Source organism: Gossypium arboreum, chromosome 1 (assembly GCF_025698485.1).
Source record: "Gossypium arboreum isolate Shixiya-1 chromosome 1, ASM2569848v2, whole genome shotgun sequence".
Classification (NCBI taxonomy): Eukaryota; Viridiplantae; Streptophyta; class Magnoliopsida; order Malvales; family Malvaceae; genus Gossypium; species Gossypium arboreum.
This window is the reverse complement of record NC_069070.1, coordinates 121,241,980-121,261,385: the sequence shown is the minus strand read 5'-3', so window position 1 is coordinate 121,261,385 and position 19,406 is coordinate 121,241,980. Positions and strand designations below refer to the sequence as shown.

Genomic DNA, 19,406 nt, shown 5'->3' with positions numbered 1-19,406 from the left:
TAAATTTGACTTCAATGTTCACTTTGGTACCTGATTTTTTTTCCATTCTATACTTAATTTTGTTTTTGTCCTAATTTGGTACCTAAGTTTGGTTTTAACTTTCAATTTGGTACCTATATATTTTTACCTATATTTTTTTCTTTGTCTCAATTAAATACTTATATTTTTTTATTAGAGCTTAGGTGCGTAATATCCATTGAGCCACGTAACACGTAATGTTATTTATTTTATGTATCAAACTGAACATTGAAATCAAACTCATGTACCAAATAATATATTAACTCAGAATAAAATCAATACAAAGCACGATCAAACTAAAATCTAGAATATATTCAGGCTCCAATGGTGGATTTAAACCCAAGGTAGATTTATGTTGACCTTATAATTTTTTTAATAGTACACAATTAGAAAGTTAGTAAGTAGAAACATATCTGCACTACACATTATGTCCAAAAAAAACTATCCAAAGAAAGACCTACCATTTGCTCCTCGAAAACTCAAACTCAAGTGAATTCTATAGGTTAACAACTCGTTAACCGTATAATTATCATACATATCTCTCTTTTTAAATCAAGATTATTTGAATTAGACTGAATAGATTGATTTAATTAGTTGAACTGAGAATTGATTGAGATATTAATTTATGAATCGATTGAACGAGAAAATTAAATCAAAATTTTAATATTTTTATTTTTTATAAAATTTTTAGTGATTTATTTAATGGAATGAGAGCTAAAAATTCAAGCCAACGCCAGAATATGTGGCTCCTAATGCTTTAACAAAAAAGAATGGAAAACATCAAAAGTTCTGGAAATTTCACCAAAAAGATATTCATATCCCCTCTTTCACTTACAGAAAAACCCAGCTTCAAAAATCAAGCTTCATTTAATTCACAAACTTCTTTGACTCGCCGCCACATTCACTGGTTGTTTCAATGGTCGTTTCGATTTCGGCAACCGGGTTTAAATCAGGTTTAGGAACTTCCTTCTACGGAAGTTGGGGTCCTTGTTCTTCAGATTCTGACTGGTTGGTTAACTCAGTTCCGAGCCAGGTTCGAGTTGGGAAACCTGTTAGATCAAAGCCTATGATGAAGAATGTTAATGAAGGGAAAGGATTGTTCGCTCCGCTTGTGGTTCTTACTCGTCAAATCATTGGCAAGAAAAGGTTTAATCAGCTCAGAGGAAAAGCCATTGCCTTGCACTCTCAGGTTCGGTTTTTAATCATTTATGCTATGTTTATTGTGTTAAATAAGTGATTATAAATCGGATTTTCAAGTTTATTTATTAAAGAAATTGAGTTAGTGTCATCGAATACGAATTTAATTAGAGAGTTTTAAATATATATATTAAATTATAAAAATTATAAATATATAAACTATTAAATTATTTATTATCGTAAAAATATATAATTTAATTTCAACTCCTTCAAACAAATTTTTTTCCTTCACCTCCGATAAGTTCAAACTATGTTCATTGAAGCTCTAATTTAATAGCAAAGTTGATCCCTTTACTACGGAAGTTTTTATATTAAGAGTCAGATTACGTTTTGTCTCTTTTATTAAAAGATAGACAAATTAATTTTTATATGTTAAATCAAAGTGCAAATTGGTACTCTTGCTAATAATTTTGTTTATTTTTACGGTTAAAAATTAATCTCAATACATCAGTATGAGGTACATATAAAATATTTGGTTATTTTGTCATTCACATCAATTTTTAACAATAGATATTGATGAAATTCTTAATAGACAGGCTTGGCCTAGGGTTATTTGGAGGTGCAGCCGCTCAGGGTTCAAAACTGAAAATGGTTCAAAATATTATTTTTCAATTGTTAAGGGGTCCAAAAAAAATTTTTTTTTTAACTTTTAAAGGCCAAGAAGATTTTTTTACTAACTTAAGAGACCTAAAATTTTTTTTCCAACTTTTAAGGAATTTAAAATTTCATTTTTATTATTTTGCCTAGGGGCCCAAAAATGTCAAGAACGGACCTGTTAATAGAAATGGTTAGTTTATGCTTTGATCTAACATATATGTACTAATTTACCTATTTTTTAAGTAATATGACAAAATACAATTCGACTTTTAGTATAAAAATTTTCTTGATACTTTTACCAACCCTAATAACTTTGAATTTTTATGTTCGAATTTCACCATATATGAGCTTTATTTAAATTTAAGTTTAGATATATTTTGATTATCCATTCATCTATTTGTGTATTATAATAATTAATTATGATGTGTTAATTAATTTTGATTGTAGCTGGCAATGATTGTATGAAATATTTGCTGAAATTTGAAATTCAGGTAATTACTGAATTTTGCAAATCAATAGGGGCTGATGCTAAGCAAAGGCAAGGGTTGATTCGTTTAGCCAAGAAGAATGGGGAAAGGCTTGGATTCCTTGCATGATAATGATAACTTATGAATCAAGTTCCGGGCTAAAGTCGGACATAGGTATACGTTAGAGATGGATGTGTTTCGATTTTTTAAACTTCTTTTATATATTTAAAGGATGATATTTTTATAGATATAATACGAAGAATTTAACACTATGTTTAGTTCGATGTAATATAATAGAACTGTAATGAAATAGAGTTGTAATGTAATAGAGCTGTGATCAGTAATTTAACTTTTTGGTTGAATGGAATGGAATAGAACTGTAATAATATTTGTCGAAGCCATTTTCAAATCAAGTTTTGGAAAATGGGAATCGATTTTAAAAACGCAAACGGGAGTCGACACCAATCTTTTTAGGTGTGATTGGATCACCTTTAAAACATTTGGTTTTAAAATCATTAGTTTTGGTCCACGAAATAAAAGAACGGGTTCGGGAGTCGGTTACGTACGAGGAAGGATTAGCACCCTCGTAACGCCCAAAAATTGGTACCTAATTGATTATCAAATGTCTTTAATGTCGAAAGAAAAAAAATTTAAGATGTAGTCCTCTTTAAAATATTTTAACTTTGAAAATTGGGATTCACTAGCGTCAAAGTAATGACATTATGTTATCCATTTTTAAAAAATTTCTATCTCGAAACAGCAAAACGCTATATCCAATAAGTTAGGACATATTGCTTTGAAATTCCAAGATAGTGGCTTGCATTTAGAAAACCTCTAAAAAAACTTAGAAGGGTACTTAATTATTCGAATTCAACGAGAAAAGTGGCAACCCAATAAGTTAGGGCACTGTTTTCTCGAAATTTCCAAACACCAAGCATTGTCTTATTTGCAAAAAATCTTATTTCGAGGTAACAAACAAATGAATAAAACGAATAAAAAGATAATAACGAATAAGCTAGGAAATATTCGAGATTAAAAAAACTAGTAATAAATAAACAATCATTATGTAAGACTAAAGAATGATAGTATAGTGAAGATAATAATAATATTAATAGTAATAATACAATTAAAAATTTTGGAATGATGTGTGAAATTATATATATGTATGTGAATATATAGATAAGTAAACAATATATATAGTGAGTGAAGAGTAAAAGGTAAAATAAGTGTATTTAAAGAGTAATGGGTAAAAATATAATAATAATATAATAGTAGTAATAACGTAATAGTATTAGAAATATACGATATATAATATTGAAGGTAAATACATAATATATACATATTAGAAATAATCATAATATTAGAAACAACTATTAATAATACTACATAAATAGATATATAGTAGTAGCATATACATGATATAGTTAAAAATATATAAAGTAAGATAATATGGAAATAAAAAATATATATAAACGATATAATATTAGGGCATATGCAAAACAATAAAATACAATATTAAAAGATATATATATATATATATATATATAATGTATACATAATATAATATTAAAATATTTACATGGTATATACATAATAATGTAAAAATAAACTATTAGTAATATTATAAATATATACATATAATAGTAATAATAATATAAAGGTATTTCATATAAGCAGTATGCACGTCAAAAAAAAAAAGAAAAATAATAATTACAAAAGTATGAAATCAAAATAATATGTAGAAACATGTTTATTCTAAAAAGAATAATTGAAACTTAATTGAGAGAAGAAACAAAATCCAAGAGATAACTTACAAGTAAAACAAATTATTGAAACAAAATTTTGGGCTAAAATTAATTGCGTATAAATGTTCGAGATCTAAAATTAAAAATGCCCCAAATCTTAAAATACCGTGCAAAGGGGGCAAATTGAAATAGAACACAGACTGCAGGGCCAATTTAAAATAATATAAAAAACTTAAATATGGCCCGATTGAAGGCTAGCACAAAGGAGGGGACCAATTGCGTAAATTACCCAATTAAAGGTAACATGCATGGTCCCAAGCAAAAAGCTGATTCCACTCCCCCCATGCTACTTTGTTTTATTATTAATAAAAAACACTCCCCATGCTATTTTGTTTTATTGTTAATTAAAACTATTTCCCCATACTAGTTTGTTTTATTGTTAATTAAAACTACTTCCTCATACTATTTTGTTTTATTATTAATTAAAACCATACTTTATTTTCTTTTTCTTTTTTTATCATAAAAAAAAACCTTTTTAAAAAAAAACAATAAAAAAAGAGTTAAAACATCACCCTACCACCCTACATTCATTTTTCAAAATAGAGAGAAGGCTCTCAACTCTTTCAACCCTTCCCCTCCTTCGGTCATCGGACCGGCCATCAACCGTCACGCCGGTCACCGGCCATCGACGGCGGCGCCGCCGTCCACGGTGGCCGAAAAATCTTCTGAGGCCTTTTTTCGCTTCTCTTCTCGAGTAGAGCCCGGATTTAGGGTTAAAACGACCCAAAAATCTTCAAAAATTAATGAGAAGCACCCTAGAACTCAAGAATCCATTCGGTTTCTGGCCACCGATCTTCGGCGGTGGCTTCCTCGGTCATCCACGATGTTGGAAAACTGAACACCGGTAAGTTCCTTCCCTCTTTCCCTTTTTTATATTTTTTTTTCAAGTTTTTTTTTTGTTAAAAATATTGGTAAAATAGATAAAACGAACGAATAGAAAGAAGATAAAAAAAAATAAATAAATAAAAATAAGGACAAACACCTTTTGAACTTGTTTTCTCCTTTTGATTTCTCCCAAAAATCTCTGTAATACAACCCCCTCTAATACAATCTCTTCTCTCCAAAATACAATCAATTCCCTCCTCTCCCCTGGCACAAGGAACATAGGGCTTTTATATAGCCCAAAATCCAAAGAAAAAATACAAAGAATTTTATTTTTTGGTGTTTTTTTTTGCTGTCCTTTTTTTTTGTCTTCTTTTGCGGTATAGAGTGGTGGAGGCAAGTGGGTGTCTTGGTGGCGGAACAACCTGGTAGTGGCGTAGGTGGCCAAGGTGGGGTGTGTGCTAGGGTTCATCACCACTTTTCTTTCTTTGAAAATTGCTTAGGTTTGGGTAGTTCTAATTTGAAATGGTTTTAGGTATTGGGTTTGGGTAAGTTTAGTTATTGTAATTGGGTAGTTTTGATTTTTGGGTACATTTAACATTGTAAATGGATTTGGAATTTGGTTATGTGGATTTTATTTTTACTTGTTTGCTTGGGCCAAAATTGGCCATTACAATATTCTTGTGTTTGGTTGAATGAAATGATATTATAATAACATAATTAAAAAGTCAAAATGGCGAGTACTCTTAGCAAAATTTCTTTAAGGAGATGATATTTTAATATTATTTTTAATATTATAATTTAATAATAAAATCATATTTTAATATTATTAAATATAATTTAATATTATTTTAATATAATATTTTATATTAAAATCTTCTAAATATTTTATTTTTATATTTTTAAATACAAGTTTTAAAGGACTATTCGAAATATTTTTGTTATTCAATGTTACATGAAATAGTCATTCTTTGCTTATATCAAAGAATAACTATTACATGAAGACAAGTAACATTCTATTAAATTAGTATTACGTTTAACCAAACAAATGAATGGTTTACCATTTAATGAATAAGGGTAGGGATAAATACCTTACGTTCTAAGTCATGTAGTGCACCTTGTAAAACCTTCACTTTAACTATTCTATATGATTTTCATGCCATATATACGCGTGAAATTAAAGTATATAATTATAATTGTTAATGCAAGAAGATATGGATTTGGGTATGTTGAAATGTATTATTATTCTATTTATATTGTGTCAACAAAAATAAATATGATTAGAATCTATAATCGGGATTATTAAAAAAATGTATATAATTATAATTTTATTTCTTAAACATGGCAAGGGATAAATATATAAATATATATATATATATATATAATTTTAAAATAACATATTTCAATTCACTATTTATATTTTTTAAACTTAAAATTTTAAAATAATTTTGGAAATCAATGTAAATCAAGGTTTTATTTTAACAAAAGGTTGATTAAACACTACAAGTTTTGGTTGACTTATTTTATATATTTTTTTACATGGACAAAGGGGAAGGGGGCAAGCAATGGACTCCCTAAAAAGGGAATGGTGGATTTTTATTTATGAAATTATATATTTGTATAATAGTAAATTTATATTTTGGTTTTCAAGTAATTTTTTGACTTCGTTCTTACTCACAACTTACGCCGTAAGTTTAAGTAATGGGAATTACTTGCTTGTAGTGTACCTGTGATAATAATTTACTCTAGCATCGTCTCCAACCTAAAATTTCAAATATTCGGGAATCTCAACTTAAGTTTAAATTTAACTCAACTTCATTTGGTTATAACTCTAACAAAAAAAAAGAAAAATTGAAATGTCATAATTTTTTGTATTTTTATTTCAAAATTCAGGTATAGCAGTTAACACTATTAATTTTTTGTTAAATTTATTAGTATGACATTTTAAAATGTGAAAAGAATACTCATTTGATAATCATGTATTTAAAAATAGCATTATAATTAACATGGATTTAACATAAAAAAACAACATTAACAATTAGAAATGAATTTTGAATTATGAAAAGTTGAGGGACTAGTTCTTTGGAATAAAAGTCTAGGGACTAAATTTCAAATTTTCAAGGATTACAAGGATTTATGGCACATTTTAACCTAAAAAAATATCGTGGTAATGAGGTATAGGAGAAAGCTCAATGTCATTGAACTTTTTGTAACTTTACATTTTAGTCTCTAAACTTCAAAGTTACAAAATGGTCACTAAACTATTCGAAAGTTTTCATTTAAGTCACATGTTACAAAATAGTCATTAAACTTCAAAAAGTTACAAAATGGTCACTAAAAAAATTGTTGTTGTATGACATTCTTTATTCGAACTGTGTACACCTATCAAAAGTTCTGATTCCCCTTCTCTTCTATAGTTCAGTTTTTTTTTTCATGAACAATTTTGAACATCATGAATTTGAGAACCAAAATTCGAATGACCTTTTGGTTTATCGCTAACACTAATTGTCGAATCGACTTGGATAAAATGTATGTTTATATACTCGTAAATAGGTATTGATCCACCGTACCGATCATTGAATCGCCATTTGGAGTTTGTTAACTAAACTTAAAAAGGAAAACATAAAAGCCCAGTGACTTAAATAAAAACTTCCGAATAATTTAGTGACTATTTTATAATTTTTTAAAGTTCAATGACCAAAATCTAAATTTACTAATAATTTAGTGAACTTTCGTGTAATTTACCTTAAAAAAAATCTCATGGTAACATGGTAAAAAAGAAGAAGATTCAATCACAAATTTGATAATATTACAGGTACTAAAAAAAAAATTGATTTGTTTATTTCTTTCTCACTATTTTCTAGCTGCTGGTTGGCTGGCTGCTGGTAGCGGCCTCCTTTTTGGCTCCGAATTTCAGACCCTAAAACGAAGCTCGAAACCGTGAATTCCTCTTTTTCACAATGAACTGTTCAAGTAAGCTCTTCCTTTCTCTCTTTATTTATCTTTATCTTTAAACGTTTGTTTTTGTATTTTTTGGTGATCTGAGAGGTTTTAATTGTCCGTACAGTCTCCGGCGAAGTGCCGGAGGAGCCCGTCGTCTCCAAGAAATCCGTTTTGCTTTACGAGAAACGCTTAATCGAGCGACACAATGGCTTCTCTTTATAATTTTACGCCTTTTTTTGAAAAAAAAACGTGTCTTATGTTTGGTTTTGTAGTTTAACATTATTTCCTTAGTATTTGGATGAATTAGCTGCAACGTTTAATAGATTACTTTGTTTTTTCTGTTTTCATTAGGATTATGGGAAGTGTCCGGTTACCGGAGATCCACTTACTATGGACGACATTGTCCCGGTCAAAACCGGCAAGGTGATTTTTATTCTTGGTTGTTTTCCTTACCAGCACCTGTTTCTATTACTTCTTTTGAGCTAATTTGTTTGTTTCTATGCTGTTTGATGCAGATTGTAAAACCTAAATCCTTAACCGCGGCCAGCATTCCCGGGATGCTTGGAATGTTTCAGAATGTATGTTTTTCTTAATTCATATAACCCTTGAGTATACTTTTTTCCCCTTATGTATGAATTAGTATAAAGCATTGTATACTTCCAAGTTTTGAGACCATCCTTCTTTTTTGTTATGCATAGTAAGTGGGAGATTTTCGCTTGTTCTTTGTGATTTTGTAATAATTCTATTGTCAGTTTTGCCACATAGGACAAACTTTGAAACTTTATTTTTAGCTATTTGTTACTAAAGCAAAACTTACAGATAAATTTAGTTGTGTTTATGTTGATTTGCTTTAGTGTTTTGCTTCTGATGTTGCATTACTTTGCTCATTGCAGGAATGGGATGCTTTAATGCTATCCAATTTTGTATTAGAGCAGCAGTTACATACAGCTAGGCAGGAGCTGAGTCATGCACTCTACCAGGTAATGACGTTAAGGTTTTAGGATTCTGTTGATCTTTTGACATTCATATAAACCTTTCAATTGATTAGTTTTTTAATATTATATTAAACCATGGCATTAGAAAGACCAGGATATTTTACATGTTTGTTACTTTTATTCTAGATTTATGCAAAAAATCTTTTTTATTATGTGGTGTTAGATCTTTCGTCAAAATTTATTTACAGTCTTGCTAGTGGTTTAATTCCTTTTAACATTGAGAAGCTGAGTAATTTAGCTCAATGGCTGTATAAAAGTCTTTTATTTTTAGCCTTGACTTTTGATGTATTGTATAGTGTGTGTTGCAGTTTCTTCATTGGGGATGCTTTGTTTGTAAGATATTTACTTTCATCTCAGAACTTAAGTGATTGAAAATATCTTTTTATGATCCATCATGTTGCGAAATCTGATAATAAAAGAATATTGAGTTTTAGCTCACCGAGTGATCTCCCCCCCTTTCTTTTCCTAGTCCTTTAATGTTTTTATCAAATTATAATGTAGTTCTGTCTATCTTTTTTACAGCATGATGCTGCCTGCCGAGTGATTGCAAGACTTAAAAAGGAAAGGGATGAAGCCAGGTCTTTGCTTGCACAGGCTGAGAGGCAGGCACCCTTGACAGCGTCGGCTGCTACTGCCAATGTTTCTGCTCTTAGCAATGGAAAGCGAGGTTCTTTCTCAGTATGTTATTCATTAATATTATATATCTTTAGCTAATTCGGTATCTTATTTGAGATCTATATCTGTGATCATAGTTGCTGAGGATGGATATATGGGCCCTGGTTCAAAGCAAATGCGCCCTGGGGTTTCTGAGAGTATTATTGCTGAGTTAACTGAATGTAATGCAGCTCTGTCACAACAGCGTAAAAAGCACCAGGTATTCCTCATTCAGTTTAGCTCGAGTAATTCCGACTATCTCTTTGTTGACATTATCTATACATTGTCTTTCTATCCCCTCCATCAATCTCTTCAATGTGTTCTCTTTTCAGATACCTCCAACATTGGCTCCCGTTGATGCTTTGGAGAGGTACACCCAACTTTCTAGCCATCCCCTTCACAAGACAAATAAACCAGGGATCTCTTCAATTGATACCAATCTTTCAAAGGTGTGTATTTTCCTTAAAATCATCCTTTTCATGTAACTACATTCTTTTCTTCATTTTACTAGGCTGGACATAGTTATCTTTGGATGTTGCATGTAGTGGACTTGATATTTAGCAGCAAAATAAAGGAAATGGGGAATAGATCTGTTAGCAACAAGGTTTGAATGTTAAATTTGGAAATCCTGTTAAAGAGATTACCAAGATGATGGCTAAGCTCATTTTACTTTTTTTCATCCATGTGATGTTAGACTAGCAATTTCCTACATTTTCATACATTTTGAAGGCCACATTGGTCCACCGTGTGGAACCCAAAACCCTGTGCCAGGTTCTAGTCTACTGACTGCATTCTTCTGCTTTTAGGGGAGTATAAATTGCCTAGCAGATGCTAAAATCACTGCACTAGTGTATATTATAGTTATAGAAATCTGTTTTATAGACGAGTATGTTAAATGTAATTGGAATAGCCTCTACTTTCTATTTTTCTCCATTCTTTGAAACTTGCGCATTTTTTTTTTTCAATCTGTGTGTTTTTTTTTTAAATTAATGTTAAATGTAATTGGAATAGCCTCTACTTCTTATGTTTCTCTGTTCTTCAGAGCTTGTTCATTTACTTTCTTTTACATCTGGTGTTTAGGACATTGTTGCAACAGGAGGAATTGATTCAAGTGCTGTACTCTTTGACCAAACATCTGGAGTGATCTTATCAACCCTGAGTGGCCACTCTAAGAAGGTTTATTCAGTTTCTTTTATGGTTTTAAGGGATGCTGTTTACATTTTTCTTTTAAAATTTTATTCTCTGACTCCATTCTTTTTTAGGTTACAAGTGTAAAATTTGTAGCTCCAAGCAATGTAATTTTAAGTGGATCAGCAGATAAGGTAAGCCAATTTTTCAAGTCCCACAAGTTCCAGTTTTTGTTCTTTTCTGTGTTCCTTATGTCAGGTTTAATCTTGCATTATTTCTTTAATTTTTAACTTGCATAACTAAACTACTCTGTATTTTTTTAACCTTAATAAACTACTACAATTTCTTTTTAATGTTTTAGCTTGCATCACAGTTTGATTGTCTTTCAATTTTTTTCAGACTGTACGCATTTGGCTAGGGTCTGAAGATGGAAACTGTGACTGCAGGCATATTTTGAAGGATCATACTGCTGAGGTGAATATATGCTCAAATCTAAATAGTCTGAATACTATGATTATCAAATTCTTATTCTTGTTTATTTTCTGCCTTGTGGAAATCCGATTAAATTTATCTTCTACACTTTCAGGTGCAAGCTATCACTGTCCATGCTACAAATAACTACTTCGTAACTGCTTCCCTTGACTCAACATGGTGCTTTTATGATCTTTCCTCTGGCTTATGCTTGACACAGGTCCTAATCATTGTATCCATCCCTCTGGTCTGTACGGTTTTCAGTTACTGTGAAAATGTAAATCATAGCTTGTGAAGTAAATGGATTGATTAGTCAGTTGTTAATTTGAAGTAACTTATGTTAGAATCTGAATCTTCCTAATTGACTGCAAATGCCATGTTCACCATTTTCTTTATTACTTTCAAAGGAAATATGTAGCCATAGTTTTCTTTAGTGGTAGGGCGATGGTAAAATGATATTCTTTTTCATTGAACTTAAGGTATTTGTTTCATTTATTTTGAAGTGGAAACCCTATAATACGAGTCAGTTTTTTATTTCTACAGGTTGAAGACCCTTCAAATTCAATGGGCTATACATCTGCTGCTTTTCATCCTGATGGTCTCATACTTGGAACAGGCACCACTGAAGCCACTGTTAGAATTTGGGATGTGAAGAGTCAGGTATGTAGAAACCATGTTATATGAGACCTGAACTTATGTTATCAAATTTCATATACTGTTTTTGTGTTCCATTTTATGAAACAACTATTTTATGACCCTTCAGGGAAATGTTGCCAACTTTGATGGACACACTGGATCAATAACGGCCATATCTTTCTCAGAAAATGGTTACTTCCTTGCAGTAAGCACCTAATCAAATATGCACATTACGTTGATGGCATGAATTATGCAATCTGATTTATGTTTGAACTCCAGACTGCAGCGCACGATGGTGTTAAGTTGTGGGATCTGCGCAAATTAAAAAATTTCCGGTCATTTGAATTATATGATCAAGATATACCAACAAACTCTGGTACGTAACATCTTGATAACAGTTGTGCCTGGCTTATTAGCTTGTTTCCTATTGGCTCCCTCTTGAGAGCAAGCAAGATACATGATGGTGTTTTTGGCTTACATTTTTGTCTTCGAAAGTATTTTTTTCCATATACTCCATGCTTCTCACATTGGCAGCTTTTGAGCCAGGGGAGAATGTAAGGCCCAAATTTTGTCCGGGGCCCAATAAAACCAAACCCAAATTAAACTTAGCCCATTACCCAGTTACAAGCCCAAACTCAATTTTGGCCCAACCTAATTCCATTACACTAGCCCAACCCAAACACACACAAAAAAAAAAAAATAAATAAATAAATAAAAACCTTGGTCACCTACTCCACCACCCTTGTTGGCCACTCACTTTGGCCACCTAAACCATCCTAACCACTCCACTTGTTTACAAAAAAATTATTTGTAAAATTTAGCTATAAAAGTCATTCAAGACTTTGTTTTTTAGGGGTTTTTTTTGTTTTTTAGAAGAGGTGTTTTTTTTTTGTTTTTTGGAGGAGGGTTGTTTTTTGTTTTTTTGAATAGGGGTTGTTTTTTGTTTTGGAAAGGTTAGTTTTTGGAGATTAATCAAAGATCAAAGCAAAAGAGGTTTCTTTTGTCTATTCTCATTTTAAGTTCTTTGTTTGTTTATTGTTTTCCTTTCAATTTTATTTTGTTTTTTTTTATATACGAAAGTAAAGATAAAAGTAAGAAGCTTACCCATATTTTCATTACCGAAAAAGGTTTTTTTTTTTTAGGTCCGGTCGTCGTGTACGGTGGTGCCGATGGCGGCCCGTGAGGGTCCATGACCGAAGCAAAGCCGGACCAACGGCCGGATTTAGAAAAGAGGGAGAAAGAGAGTGGAGAGCTTTGTTTTATTTTTTTTATTTTATTATTTTTACTATTATTTATATTATTATTATTATTTCTCATGTATATATTATTATTTATATTATTATATTATATATGCCTTCTCCATATTTATTTATATTATTACTATCATTATTGTTACTTCTATTATTTTTATTTCTAACTACTATTTTATATATATATGTATTATTGTTTGTATTATTATTATTATTACTATCACCCCTATTGTTATTACTTTACTTTTGTATTCTAATATATTATTAATATTACTCATATTTTCATTATTTTTGCTATTACTATTATTATTATATATTAATGTATATTTTTATGTATATATATATTTATATATAGTATTGTTTTTTTATTACTTTAATTTAATATTTTTATTATAATTACTTTTTGTATTTCTATATTATTATTATTATTATTATTATTATTGTTATTATTATTATTTTTATCATTGTTTGTGTTATTTATTTATTTACGTATATATCATTTACTTAAGTTTTTATTTTACTTTTCATTATATTTGATCTGTGATTATTTCGCGTGTTAGCTAATTTTTGTTATTCTCGTCTCTTATTTTATTTTATATTAATGCATCTATTATGCTCATGTATATTATCCCTTTTTTTTATTTTATTTCGATTTACAAATATCACTTTATGATTTCTAATTCTCTAAATCTAATTCAAGTTAAATGAGTATATTCCAAGCCGCTTTATAATTATTCGTTTAAAAATTCTTTAAAACGGAGACGATGTTCGATGTTTAGCAATTCGGGGAATCGTGCCCTATCGTGTTGGGTTGTAATTTTTTGTTTGCTCAAAATAATCGGATGTCTCTTTAGAATTTCGTTCATGTTTTCTAAAAACTTTTTAAAACGAAGGAAATGTTCGACGTTCGGCAATTCGGGGAATCGTGCCCTATCATGCTGGGTTGTAATTTCTCGTTTGTGCAAAATAATCGAATATTCCTTTGGAATTTCATTCACGTTTTCCAAAGCGAGACAATGTTCAATGTTTAGAAATTCGAAGAATCGTGCCCTACCGTGTTGGGTTTCGATTCTCTCGTTGGATTAAATAATTGGGCATCCTTTTGCGGTTTTCAACAAATAAATTTTTGAAGTCAAAATTCCTCATGTTTTCGAGGGCTTAAAGGATCATGTCCTATCGTGCTGGATGTGATGTTATATTCCTATTAGGCAAGAGAATTTTGATGACTAACTTGAGTTACTCAAATGTTATAAAAAAGGAATCACATTTCAAAAACATTTTTTAAAGCTTAGACATAAAGACAGTATATAATCGATTTGGTATCAATTTTGGGCGTAGTGAGGATGCTAATCCTTCCTCATGCGTAACCGACTCCCGAGCCCGTTTTCTAAAATTTTTGTAGACCAAAATTGTTGTTTTAGTAAATCATAAATGTTTTATTAAAATAACCAAATTTTTAGGTGATCCGATCACACCAAAACAAAAGATCAGTGGCGACTCCATACATTTGTTTTTCAAAAGTCGATTACCTCTTTTTTTTTAAAATTTTAAAAATTTTAAATCGAGGAATGGTTTCGACAGATAAAATTGTAAACGAATAAAGCTTTACTTTCTCGTGATAAAAGTTTTTAATTGTGAAAAGCTTTATCTAGCAGCAGCTTTAATTCTGTTCTTTGTATTTTCAGTGGATTTCGACCATAGTGGGAGTTACCTTGCAATTGCTGGCTCGGATGTAAGGTAGGTGCTCTTAGGGTCTTCAAATCTTAGTATATAGTTTATTGGAACCAAAACTTAAATTCGGTGTAGAGACTGTTGCACTTGACATTTAAATAGAATGCTTATTTTCCTGGCTAGAGATTGTCTGACTATGTTGTTAGATAGTCAATAGACATTTAAAATTTCATTTCTTGTGATATTTGGTGGATGCCGATTTAATTTTGTGCTTCCAGAGTGTACCAAGTTGGCAGCGTCAAAGCAGAATGGAATTGCATCAAAACTTTACCTGATTTATCTGGCACTGGTTTGTCTTCTGTTCCCTCATTCTATCAATGAATTTAAAAAAGAAAAGAAAAAAAAACTCTTACCAGCCGGCTGCAATGGTTGAAACAGGAACCTGTAGTTTCTGTGGCACGACAAAAAACCAATTCCACCGGAAAAATAAGGGTTTTATGTGTAATTTCTCAAAATTTTATTTTTAACTAACAAGACCTCAACTTGTTTTATATGAAAGATCATACCATTAACATTAATAAACAGGTCGACCCCGGCCTGGTTTTTTTAACATTGCAATCTATTATTGTTACTGATAGCCAGTAGAAGTTGAAGTGCATTATTCTCCTGTATTTGCAGGTAGAGCAACTTGTGTCAAATTCGGTTCAGACGCAAAGTACTTGGCAGTAGGATCAATGGATCGTAACCTCCGCATATTTGGCCTTCCCGAAGGTGATGCTTCAATGGAATCATAAAAAGGCTCCTTCTGTTCAACTTATTTGGCAAGTTGGCTGTTAAAACACTCTTTAAGATTGCTAATTGCGACTGTCGTGTTTTGTGGTCGGCATAATTGGAGATTTCGAGGTATGTTCAAATATTTAGTTTCTTCTGTTCCCAAAACACATTTGAGGCTTAGGGCATTGATGTTTACCAGTTTTGGCCATTTACTCCAGCAATGTATGTGCTTTGTATCATCTGAAAGATGTTCAAGAAATGAAAAGCCAACCAATTTACCTGTCACTTTTATCGTAGGGAAACATAGAGACAAATTTTCAATTGGAAATTCCCCTTACTACCCTAAACATTATTGAATATTTATTTTAGAACCCCCCCCCCCCCCCTTTTTTAGTTTCATTGTGTAGCCTTGATTGGTGTTTATTTATGGATGGTATATGTAATTCTATGAAACCATTATCTATAATACACTTGGAAATTTGTGTATTCATAAACTCGTGTTATATTTTCGTATATTTGTCTTGTTGGATATCAATTCGAATGAGAAGAGTTGGATCTTTTTTGCAATTTTTATTATTATTATTTGAATTTAGTCTAGCATAAAGGTGTTCATGGGCCAGGTTTAATTATATTCAAGTTGAGTTTATGCATAGTATTAATATATGATATATAAATTGCATTAGCTTGGTGAGTCAAGCTTGAAATGTAGACTTTAAATTTCACCCCTTCCATATTTATAAATAGTAAAATGATTTCCTAATATTATTTTTAGGGTAAACTATAAAAATAGTCACTTATCTATGGTTTAAATTACATTTTGGTAATTGAACTTTAATTTGTTATGAAATGGTCACCAACATTATTGAATTGTTAACATTTTAGTCAATGAACCATTAACGGAAGTTAATGGTATAACAACAATCTGATGTGGCTTATTATTTTATCATATCAAACTAAATTTCAAGTTAAATTGTACTAGTCCTTATACTTTTATTTTTTGAACAATTTAATTTTTTATTTCTTTATTTTTCTTCTCTTCTTTTTTTTTTTTTCTCTCTTTATCTTATTTTTCACTACTGAAACATAATCTTTTGCTCACCAAATAAATGAAATCCTTGTTCTTATTCACATATTCCTAAATTGAATTTCATTCAAAACGAATACCAATCATTCTTAATCAAATTTCGATTTAAATATAATTTAATTTTGAAACTAAAATTGAATCTAATTAATCAATATAAAAAATCATATTTTAATCAAATCTACATATAAATTAAATTTTTATATTCAAATCATAAAATACTTTTATAGATATTTTCAAGCAAACTTAATTGAAAACCGAGCAATTTAGTACAACTTTCTTGTTTCAACTCAAAAAGTGAGGTGAGGTGTTGTGAAAAATAAAATAGAATAAAATAAATAAAAATAAAGAACACATAAATTTTACGTGGAAACCCTTTCGGGAAAAAAAAAACCACGGGCAGAGGAGAAGAAAATTCACTATGTCGAAAAATTTTTTACTCTAATACAAGAGGAATAGACTATGTCTATTTATAGGCTTGCAAAGCCATATTCTAGTAGGATTGAAACACCTTATCCTAATCAATATAAAATAGATGGAGTTTAATAAGGTTTAAAAACCTTATTCTAAAATAAAATAAAAGAAGTCTAGTTCTATATGGATTTTACTTTTATTTTATTTTCCATCGTATTTTATTTAAATAAGAATTTGGGTCACTTAATTCTAACAATCTCCACCTTGACACAAATTCTCAATGAACAAGTTCTTCATCGCGAACTTTCAATAAACAAGTTCTTCACCTCTTCCAAAAACCCCTTAAGGGTTTAACTTCAACAATGAACACCAACCAAGTCTAAGCAATGCTCAAACTTGGTTATAGGAAGTGACTTAGTCATCATATCTGCAGGATTTTCATGAGTGCTAATTTTGCTCTCAACAATATCACCACGAGCAATAATATCACGAACAAAATGATACCGAATATCAATGTGTTTTGTTCTCTCATGAAACATTTGATCTTTTGTAAGAAAGATGGCACTGATTGTCACAAAATATCGTGGCTGATTTGAAGGTCTTCATTGAGTTCACTAAATAGTCCCTTCAACCAAATAGCTTCTTTACAAGCCTCAAGAATCGCCATGTACTCAACGAGTGGTAGACAAAGCGATTGTAGTTTGCAAAGTGGCTTTCCAACTAATTGCACAACCTCCGATTGTAAAGACGTAACTTGTGAGAGATCTTCTTCTATCAAGGTCTCCAGCAAAATCAGCATCAACATACCCTATAACTCCATCTTTAGTTCTTCCAAACTGTAAGCAAACATTAGTAGTGCCTCGTAAGTATCTTAAAATCCACCGAATCGCTTTCCGGTGTTCTTTACCGAGATTCGCCATGTATCGCTAACCGTGACCGATCGCATATGATAAATCGGGCGTGAACAAACCATAGCATACATGAGAGATCCTCTCGCACTAGAGTATGGAACATGTGACATGTACTCAATCTCATTATCGATTGAGGAGATAAGGCCGATGAAAGTCCGAAATGGGTCGCTAAAGGAGTACTAACAGGCTTAGCACTCTGCATATTGAACGCAAAGAACTTTCTCAATGTACCCCTCCGACTTAGGTACAATTTACTTGCTTTTCTATCTCGAGAATCTCCATACCAAGTATCTTCTTTGTTGGTCCTAAATCTTTCATCTCAAATTCTTCACTTAGTTGGGCTTTAACCTTTCTTATCTCTCTTTATCTTTTCTTGCTATCAACATGTCATCAACATAAAGAAGTAGATACACAAAAGAACCATCAACTTTTTTTTAAAGTAGACACAACTGTCAAAACTACTTCTTTTGAAATCATGAGAAGTCATAAAGGAATCAAACCTCTTGTACCCTTGTCTTGGTGATTGTTTCAAACCGTAAAGGGACTTTTTCAAAGCAAGCAAACATAGTCCTCTTTTTTCGAGACTATAAAACCCTCTCGGTTGTTGCATGTAAATATCTTCCTCAAGTTCTCCATGCAAAAATGCGCTTTTACATCTAACCGCTCAAGCTCCAAATCATGCATGGCCACAATACCAAGCAAAGCTCGAATCGAACTATGCTTAACAACCTGGAGAGAACACATCTGTGAAGTCCACTCGAATTTGATCAGTAACCCTTTGCAACAAGCCTTGCTTTATATCCGGGTTCTTCAACTCCTGAGTCCCTTCTTTCTTTTAAACACCCATTTACAACGAATGCCTTTTTACCTTTAGGAAGTTTTACAAGATCCCATGTTCTGTTTTTTTGTGGAGTGATTCCATCTCCTCTTGCATAGCAAACATCCACTTTTCGAGTCTTCACACTAATCGCCTCGAATAATTAAATGGCTCTTGATTCGCATCTATATCTTCACCACATTTAAAGCATAAGCAACTAGATCAACCTCGGCATACTTCTTTGGAGGTTTAATTTCTCTTCTTGTCATGTTTTTGGCGATAGAGTATTGCGGTGAAGAAGCAACTCTATTCACAATTTTGTCTTGGCTTGAGGAGTTGATTCGTATTAATCGATGCTCCACCGCTTTTGGTTTTCTTTATTGGAAGAGTCTTTAAGAGATAAGTTAGGTAGCATAGCGGTTTCATCAAAACAACATCTCGCTAATCACAACTTTTCTATTTTCAGGACACCATAACTTATAGCCTTTTACACCACTTTATAACCAAGAAAACGCATTTAATGGATCTCGGTTCCAATTTTCCATTATCAACATGAGCATACGCAGGACACCCAAAATCTTTAAATCGTAATAATTAGCGGGATTACGGACCATACCTCTTGTGGAGTCTTTTTCTTAATGGCAGCGGATGGAGATCGGTTGATCAAAAACATGCAAGATGAGGTCGCTTACGCCCAAAATGACTTGTAAGTTGGCATTTGACAACATACATCGAACCTTCTCCATGATCGTTTC

The 19,406-nt window shown here is 31.3% G+C and overlaps 2 protein-coding genes across 7 annotated transcripts; both read left to right on the top strand.

Moving 5' to 3' along the window:
- Positions 1–726: 726 nt before the first annotated feature.
- Positions 727–2,676, top strand: LOC108482653 (protein PROTON GRADIENT REGULATION 5, chloroplastic-like). 2 transcript variants are annotated; one of them, XM_017785778.2, is made up of 2 exons: positions 727–1,207; positions 2,332–2,676. In XM_017785778.2, exons 1-2 carry the CDS (start codon positions 935–937, stop codon positions 2,359–2,361), a joined length of 303 nt encoding a protein of 100 aa, XP_017641267.1. In that variant the 5' UTR covers positions 727–934; the 3' UTR covers positions 2,362–2,676. The 2 variants fall into 2 exon arrangements, with proteins under 2 accessions (XP_017641267.1, XP_017641266.1); XM_017785777.2 differs by having other exon boundaries at positions 2,304–2,676.
- Positions 2,677–7,691: 5,015 nt separating this feature from the next.
- On the top strand, positions 7,692–15,995 carry LOC108480868 (pre-mRNA-processing factor 19 homolog 1-like). 5 transcript variants are annotated; one of them, XR_001870708.2, is made up of 18 exons: positions 7,692–7,879; positions 8,201–8,272; positions 8,365–8,427; positions 8,743–8,829; positions 9,367–9,511; positions 9,597–9,718; positions 9,831–9,947; positions 10,579–10,674; positions 10,761–10,820; positions 11,026–11,100; positions 11,213–11,317; positions 11,641–11,757; positions 11,861–11,938; positions 12,013–12,109; positions 14,669–14,720; positions 14,933–15,003; positions 15,333–15,557; positions 15,647–15,995. XR_001870708.2 is itself a non-coding variant. In XM_053031543.1 (18 exons), the coding sequence occupies exons 1-18, from the start codon at positions 7,867–7,869 to the stop codon at positions 15,446–15,448; spliced, it is 1,572 nt and encodes a 523-aa protein (XP_052887503.1). In that variant the 5' UTR covers positions 7,692–7,866; the 3' UTR covers positions 15,449–15,995. The 5 variants fall into 5 exon arrangements, 4 of the variants coding, with proteins under 4 accessions (XP_052887503.1, XP_017639483.1, XP_017639486.1 ...); XM_053031543.1 differs by adding an exon at positions 7,974–8,057 and having other exon boundaries at positions 8,199–8,272; positions 15,333–15,995; XM_017783994.2 differs by having other exon boundaries at positions 15,333–15,995.
- The last annotated feature ends 3,411 nt before the right edge of the window (positions 15,996–19,406 follow it).

Bases quoted from the DNA above. Each gene is read 5' to 3' on its own strand.
- LOC108482653 (XM_017785777.2), top strand. From the start codon at position 935: ATGGTCGTTTCGATTTCGGCAACCGGGTTTAAATCAGGTTTAGGAACT. The intron at 1,208-2,303 runs GTTCGGTTTTTA...TTTGAAATTCAG, and splicing joins CCATTGCCTTGCACTCTCAG to GTAATTACTGAATTTTGCAA.
- LOC108480868 (XM_053031543.1), top strand. The intron at 9,948-10,578 runs GTGTGTATTTTC...TCTGGTGTTTAG, and splicing joins TTGATACCAATCTTTCAAAG to GACATTGTTGCAACAGGAGG. The intron at 15,004-15,332 runs GTTTGTCTTCTG...CTGTATTTGCAG, and splicing joins ACCTGATTTATCTGGCACTG to GTAGAGCAACTTGTGTCAAA.